Source organism: Notothenia coriiceps, unplaced genomic scaffold, assembly GCF_000735185.1.
Source record: "Notothenia coriiceps isolate Sejong01 unplaced genomic scaffold, NC01 NC01_scaffold00009802, whole genome shotgun sequence".
In the NCBI taxonomy this organism is placed as follows: Eukaryota; Metazoa; Chordata; class Actinopteri; order Perciformes; family Nototheniidae; genus Notothenia; species Notothenia coriiceps.
Genome location: NW_011342503.1, coordinates 13211 through 21676, shown reverse-complemented (window position 1 = coordinate 21676; position 8466 = coordinate 13211). Strand labels below are relative to the sequence as shown.

Genomic DNA, 8466 nt, shown 5'->3' with positions numbered 1-8466 from the left:
GCCGGAGTCGAGGCCGCAGTATTGGGATGCCGCGCAAAGGTCTTTTCGCCTGCGCAGAACGGGGGACGGGGCGAGCGCAAAACCAACAAACCCGGAGAAAGGGAGCGGGTCCGAGTGAAACATGTCTGTTTCAATTATGATTAACATTATAAGGGTTAATATTTGTGTTACGGAGTTTCTACACAAACGGACATAAAAATCACAATTTTTTTACGTAGTAGGTAGTATTAATGAAGATATATATAGTAGAATGTGTCGGCGGACATGTTTGGCCTCCCCTCGTGCGACGTTACACAGAGGAGGGATGGAACTTTCCTGGGATGCCTCCCTATGCCCCAGGACGTTTGAGATCAAAATAAAACACCTAACCCGGGCCGTACGAGCGCGCGCGGCCAGGGTGAAAGGACGGGGCCGCCGATACCGTTGCGGAGTGTAGCGCAGGCTTTTTTTATCTGAACCTTAAGATAAAACGCGCCCCGGGTCGCGGGCGCCTGCGGAAGACCCTGCCGAAGGACTCCGGCAGTTGCGCCGCGCGGACCACCGTTATCGCTGGGTAAACTGAAGTCTTACCGGGCGCTGGGAAACGGGCGCGGTGCCGCGCTCGGCCGGGGTACCTTAGATGACCATTCGACGAAGAACGAACCAAACAAACCCTGCCCGTGTTTCCCATTAAAGTCAAACGGAGGAAAAAAAATCTCGAATGATAAGGACCCTCTGGTTCACGAGACTCGTCCCCTTTACAGCTCCTGTTCCCAAGACTTCACACGCGAGCGAGTAGGAGTTGTTCTTATCTCCCAGGGTCCAGAACGGAGACTCAGGTAGGAAGAAGCTGAGACACCTCGACCGGGCTTCTCGGGGGCAACTAGGCAGGAGAAGACGAGATGGGAAAAATGCAGAAACGAACGACTGCCGCGACGCAGACGAACCCGGTGGAATCGAGGGGTTACATTCATGTCTCTCAAAAAAAAAAAAAGAGGATAATGTTGGGGTATTTCCAAAATCTTCTTTTGTTTTGTGAGGTCGCAGTGACCTTGACCATGGACCACTACATTCTAATCCGTTCTTCCTAATATCCAGATTGATGTAAAAATATATATCAATTGGGATATTAATGCCAAATTGAAGAACCTTCGACAAATCACTTTCACTAGAGTGGGACATACGGACGACCCAAAAACATAAACTCTTACGTCCAAGGCTGTCACCAGTGTAGTGGCATACAAAACACACCCTCAAGGTGAAGATGAACAGAAAGAGTCAAAAGGACTGAAGGACAAGCGAAGAACAAGGCTGGCCGGGCACAACTTGTGAACAGCACGCATACAGATGAATAAAGACGATAACACAAACAGCAGGACACCGGAAAGTGAGAAAGATTTAACATTAGTTACCATTCTCCTGAGCGAAGCGCGACGCCTCCAGGAAGGTCACCTCCCGGTCTGCGTCCAGGTCCTTCTTGTTTCCACACAGGATGATGACGATGTTGGGGCTGGCCAGGGTCCGTGCGTCTGTCAGCCAGTTGGTCAGGGCATTGTACGTCTCCCGACTTTAGGACAGGACAGGGCAAACAGTGGTAAAGTGACTTTGAGTCCCAGAAAATAACTATACAAATATCATTTATTATTATAAGTTCAAATTATTTTCCCTATCAGCATCACCTGAAATGTCCAAATGAGCTCCATAGCTTCTTTTATATATATAATATATATATATAATATATATATATATATAATATAATATATATAGTACTTTTTAATGCTATTTAATTTCTATTCAGAAATATTTTGGACTGTTTATTTCTAGTGTCTTAATTGTACATTGCCGTGTGTTGCATGCTGCTGCAACACACACATTTCCCAAATTGGGATCAATAAAGTACTTATGACAGGAAATTGTATATGTAGGCTTTTAAAGTACTATTAACTCTTTGTGAATAATATTGCATTTACATTTATCAAATTAAACTAATAAATAACTTCAACTTTTTTACTCAAATAGTAGCCTGAAAACGTACAGCAAGTTATTTCCATTCAATGACTAAATCTTGATTAAATATCACAAGGACTGGGTCTTTAAAGTATTTATCAATATGAGCAATATATAGTGAAATATTTATCAGGGCAGCAATATATTTCCCTCAAAAACAAAGTGCATAACTAACCAAACAAATCCAACTGTTAAGTCTTTACTTGGATTTCTGTCTGTATTTGTGCTTCCCCTCAAAAAACTACATGTTTGGGTTTCTGGTAACAAAGAGAAAAACAAACTTTCAAACTATGATACTATTTAAAGCAATTTCATATGCAAAGAAACTTGCTTGAAAAAAAAAATAGTATTAGTAGTTTAATAGTATTCCTATTGTTTTAAAGTATTAAGTCTGCTTTGTTCCCTGCTGCCCACTGGATGAGATTAATTATTACATAGAGCAGTCTGTTGGGCAGTGACGACCATCACGCAGCCTTCATGGAAACTTCTTGGGGTTAAAGCAACCGGTCACCATGGAGACCGGTCCCGGGTGTCCATGGTAACATGAGGCCAGTGAGGTCAGTAGAATGATGTCTAACAGCTGCTTTAACAGAGTGACGTCACTCCAGAATCACACGCAGCAGCAGCAGCTTCAGACTACTCTCCTGTCCATCTTCCTGCTAATCTCCTCCCTGTGAGACGTGATGAATGTCTCCATCTCCCACTCACACTCTTGTTTTCCATCTCCTCCTCCGCATGCAGTTTTCTCCCCCCTATTTTTTCCTCAGATGACACTCAGTGATGGACCTTAGCTTTCCCGCCTGCTGCTGTCAGCCTTTATATTACAGCTGCTGCCACTCTCCCTCCACAAGAGCCCGTACACTCTCCCAAACTGCATTACATTCTTGTCTCTCTGCATTACCGCACTCACTTCATATTGTTTTCATAACCCCTCTATCGCTACACAGAGCTTACGAAATACACACCAGTGAGTGGGATCTGGTATTCATATTGTGTACGTCTCAGTGCATGGGCATTTAATTGTTCAATCTCTGGAGGTGGAAGGGACGTGGAAAACGCTTCACTCGAAACAACAATAATAGCCACTCGTAAAAAAGTGAAATACCATTTACAGTTAAGCTTCATGGGTCAGTGAATTTAAATCACAAGCCACATCCAATTTCAACACCTCAAAATATCATTGCTGTAAATAGCTACTACAATGTTGTGTTTTCTGTTTTTAAAGTTACTTTTGAATAATTATGTATATGCACTTGCAGGAACCTATGCTTGTGTCTATATCCAACTATATGAGATTTACATATGTTTGTAAATGTTTATTCTGTTATGCAAATGTGTAGTGGAATTAGTTAGTGGAAAGTTAGAAGGACAGTTAGTATAAAGATTGTTTACCTGGTAATATCATAAACCAGGAGCGCTCCAGCTGCTCCTCTGTAGTAGCTGCGCGTAACAGAACTGTGAAGAGAATACAGAATAGCAAAATATGAACAACTTATATATCAGATAGTTGAATTGGGCTGGGGAAGGTGAAGGGAAAGCTATCCCTCGCTTTGAACCAAATCATCATTCAAGGACATCATTTCTTCTGTGGAGCTGCTCAGAGTCTGTGACATCTCCACATGAAACTGCGGGTAAGTGTTTACAGTTGGACGTTGCCCAACGACAGCATGTGGCTCATGTTGTATTTCTAAAAGGTTTGCCAAACCCTAAGCGGGAAATATCGCAGACAGTTACCGGAATCGCTCCTGCCCGGCAGTGTCCCAGATCTGCAGTTTGACCGTCTTTCCGGCAACATTGACGACTCTGGAACCAAACTCAACGCCGATGGTGTGGTTTGAGTCCTGCTTAACTGAAACAGGAAAAATAAGAGAGTGAAAAGCAAGACAACGTGACATTATAGTACAGCATAGGTGTTGCGTATTATGCCATTATGTATTTTTCCTGGCAAAGTGATTTGAAAAGAAGCCATTTCTCATTTGAGCTGTGTGTACAAAACGATACATCGTCTTTAATATGTTGAGCTCTGTGCTTGTTTGAAAACCCTAAGCTCTCGTTTTCATATGTTTACATGAGATGAACACTGTCTCAACCCGCCCTCCCTTTCTCTCTCCGGTGACAGCACAGGGACTTGACACATCTTTAATCCAATTAAAACAAGCGTGTGAGTGAAACATGTTTTAATTATGGGACATGCTAACTGGCTTGGTTATTTGCTTATCAACAATCTTAACCGTTCTGAAGTTTAAAGTAAAGTCAAATGTTTTGTTTTGACAGATAGTGTGGATTATAGGTTTATAATAGACAGTTGAACAATGTACCGCATTCTGACAGCTCGAGAAGAGTAGATTATTTTAAGCCATTGTTAATTGGGGTGATTTATTAGAATTTACTATACAGAAGAAAAAAAACAGACATAAATAATAACGACAGAAGCCATCAGATATGTATTGAGTAAATAGAAAACCTGATCGGAATTGAAGATGTGAGTTTAAATCAAAAATAAATTGCTTATGCGTAGTAAAACAGTTACATTACTACTACTGTGTTAGGAGTCTGTAAAAGCAATTTATTAAATCATATAATTTTGGTTTGCACATGGTAGACAATGAATAACATTTCTGAACATCTATCAAATCCACAATACTAATTGTGACAAAGTAAAGTTTGTGTAGCACATTTATGTATTCACTCTAATACACAGCGGATAGGAATAATAGGCTTTAATGAGGTCAAACTTACACTTGTTCTCAATGAACTGGTGGAGGAGGCAGGATTTCCCCGTCCCAGCACTGCCAATTACCAGGAACTTAAAGAGGAAATCTGCAAGAGAGAAAGAGAAGGCAAAGCTCAATGCAACACCGACGTCAGAGGAGAATCTGAACCCGCTGCTCTGTGCACTTCTAATCCCATTGGGTTTCTACCTGCACAGTATCCGACAACCCCAAATGAGCCTTCTAATCGCAGAGCCTCGCATGTAATCAGTATTACCTACTGCTTATGATTCTGATTGAATGGGCCTGTTTAACTCAGGTGGAAAACGAGGGTGTTTGAAGCCTCGAACACTTAATAATACATGTCATTAGAGCAGAGCCAAAGCTTTTAAGTTACTGAACGAGGTAAAGGGACTTGGAGAGGGATCGAATGACCGCGGCCAGCTGGCTGTACAGATGTTGTTGTGGAGAGTGGACTCTTGCTCTGGAGAGTACAACCCAACCCACGCGTGATCCAGAGCCCAAATGACTCGGGGCCCCTGACATGCAAAGCCAGCCAGAGGACAGACTGCCTTTGTGTGCTGTGACCAAAGATAGTGCAGGGGACGTTTACATATACGAAGTTATGAAACAATGTGGTGATTGAGGAAAATGTATGTGACTGAATCATAACTCTGTGTCTGTGAGTAATGCATAAAAAGGTAGTAAAAGTAGGACAGGAAATCCGAGGGCAGGGAGTATTCCTCAGACTGAGAGTGAAATCACAATTTTAAATTACACATTTCTTCCTGAGAGCCTGCTTAAACTGGATTTAAAGAGATGCACATTTGGTTCAATCTTAAGCGCTTTCTCTGCAGGCAAAACTGCTGGTGGCCTTGCCAATGATTAGTCACACCTGTTAAGATTACCAGTCAGGTAAACATCCTGTAAGTTTTCAGCCCGACCCAAGGCCAACAGAAACAGATGAGCATATGAAACTGGCCTTTAGTTCCTGTCAGGCATTTAAATGTGGTATGTGAGTGTGCTTAGAGCGACCTTCATCGAATGACACAAACCACCGCCAGCTCAGTTTATGGTACACCTTTGTTTAGTGAGGCGGGTGTTTCCTTAAGCAACACAAGCTAGAGGTCGTACTCACGGTAACAGGACTGCTAAAGCAAAGCAAAGAGAAGCCAAACAGCTTTTCCTCAACGTTACAAACACACATCGTGACTGCTCGTGAAAGCAGGACTGACAGATCAAAAGCTAATAGCTCCTTTTTAAAAGCTTGCCTCAGCTTTTCAGCGTCTTCCCAGACATCACAGATTCCCATGCGAGATCTGCATACAACGATCAAGCTGTCAATATGTCAAAGCAATGGGGAGAGAAGAATGCAGCACTAGCCTCTCAGCAGCAGCCTTTTAGGCAATTGCATTCTTTAAACATCAATATTAAATAGCCCCCGGGAGAACTGACTAACACTGTTATCTGCATTCGCTCACACAGTGACAACACTTAACAATCTTGGGGCCCAGATCTATCCGAGGTTTATGCCTGATGATGTGTCCTCTGATCGAAGGACAAATTGCACAGGGAATTTGAACTTTAAGTTACATGAGATGTTTGTCTTATTGCACAAGACAGAAGGAAAGTATGTCAACTGGAAACTATATATTTATAAATAATTAAACGTGATGAAAAAGTCAAATTCTAACAAAAGTCTAAATCAATGGCAAGCAACATTAATGTCTGTTTTTATTCTTTAAATTCAGCATGGACACTTTCCAATATTACATACAAGGGCCATTAACGAAAAGGATTATTGATCAAATAACCTATATTGAACATGTATCAGCATTAGTTGAAGCTGTGTGGACTATAGAAATAGGTTATCCAAGTTGTCCATCAACAATTAATAAATAATAACTTATTTTCTAGTATAGTTTCCTTTGAAAGTAGAATCAGTCTAATTAAAATGACTAACTGTATTTTAAGCCACATTATAATATTTTTCCATCTATATATACCACATTCTGCAACTACACAGTTTAAACTAATGAAAGATTGCCATATGGACCAAAGACTAAATAGATTTTAACAATTTCATGAATTCCATCTTGGCCCATTTACCCTGGCCATGTACAAAGTGTATTCATATTGATGACCCAGTTCCACTACTGGCCCTTACGGAGAGGAGACAGCACAGGAGTGAGGAAGAAATCAATAAAAGGCTATTACAGCTACAATTACCGCTGCACTTTTACCTAAATACTGCCCACTGGGATAACGTTTCATCAAGGATTGAAGGAGACAGGGTACCAGTAGAAGCAGATGGAGATTGTGTGTGTGCAAGTGAGAGTGCTATAAGAGAAGATGATGGTGGGCCATTTCAAAATAACTGGGTCTACAGTGTCATGCCAATTGTACTATTGATTCTATCAGGCAAGTGTCATGTTGAATGCATGTATGCAGAATAATTGATGAGTAGTACTGGTGGCCTGTCATAATGTCAATGTTTACAGACATGTGATACCTTCTACTACCTTCTCTCAGCTTTATCTTGTGATGTATAGTCTAAAGCGTCTGAATACAGATGCGCAGTTCCTTGGATTCACGATGTAAACAGACACACCTAAAAGCTGCTGCTCCACAGGTAACTGAGGGGTGATCAGCCGCAGTTAACTTCCTCATAGGCCTTGTAGCTAAGAGCTAACTTGCCCCAAAAGTACACATCACCTGAGACTGAATGCAATAATCTTGCTGCCCCTGCTGCAATTTCAATTCGCTTACCCAAGAGTCTTAAAATATATGTTGTATGTGTCAACATGTATGAAGCTCTGAGTCTGAAGTTTGTCCAACTTTCACCTGTAAATGTATCACCATTTGTTTTATCATTACTGTATAAGGAAGAAATGCACTCCGCTATCATAAGACAGAGGTGCCAGTTAATATAATACACCTAACGTTAAAGTAAACCAGTTTCTTTGAATTAAATGTAAGCAGCAAACGTAACTATCAATATCAAAACCAAAAGACACGGTGAGCTGGCAGCCCGCAGCTAACCTTATAGCTAGCTAACTAGCATCGTTGCTAAGAGCCAGTCTGTCTCATCACACCAGAGCAGTGACGGCTAGCCATCATAAAAATACTGCCTGTCGCCCCGCACACACATACCGTATGTCTCAGACATGTTGACCCTCGGTGTTTGAAGGGCTCAATCGGGTCTTTTTTACTGTTCTCTTGGTGTTATGACAGCTGTTTGCTCGCTGGGTGCACACCTCTTCAGGGTGTTTATCTACGATGCTAGAGGTTTCCTTCCTAGCTTATTTTCTTCGTCCACAACCAAACACGGCAGCTGCGTGCTACGTCATTGTGTTGCCTTCGCTTGTAGTTGGCCATATAGGAATTCTGCTAAGGGAAAAAAAAAAACCCGACAGAGTGGTCAGAAAAAAGTTAGGTTAAGAATAACAGAAATATAATGACTTGTGGTCTGTTAACCCCTCACATGTTATGTATGTGTCCAAAATCGTGTTAATACCCTTGTAGTTCACATTGGAAATGTAATAACATTGGCTTATTTATGTATAATTCACATTTGTGTCATTCAATGTGTCAACAGTTCGTTTACGCCACTTTCAAACTCAAGTAAAAGATACCATGAGCCACAGTTTCAGTCTTGATTTATTTGTAATTCTTTAATATTCGCAAGAATTATATTTCAGTGCTGACAAGAACATGCTTACTTGCAGAACTCGAATGCAGCATCAGCATTGCCATTCTAACAACATTT

The 8466-nt window shown here is 41.4% G+C and overlaps 1 protein-coding gene across 1 annotated transcript in view; it reads right to left on the bottom strand.

The window, feature by feature from the left end:
* LOC104945591 (ras-related protein Rab-4B) overlaps positions 1-8031 on the bottom strand; it is a 12607-nt gene extending 4576 nt beyond the window's left edge. The window contains exons 1-5 of the mRNA XM_010771289.1: positions 7851-8031; positions 4726-4806; positions 3721-3835; positions 3379-3441; positions 1392-1546 (exon numbers count right to left, since the gene is read on the bottom strand). Coding sequence (XP_010769591.1) covers positions 1392-1546; positions 3379-3441; positions 3721-3835; positions 4726-4806; positions 7851-7866 — 430 coding nt within the window. The 5' untranslated portion in view covers positions 7867-8031. The remainder of the gene's footprint in view (positions 1-1391; positions 1547-3378; positions 3442-3720; positions 3836-4725; positions 4807-7850) is intronic.
* Between the last annotated feature and the right edge of the window lie 435 nt (positions 8032-8466).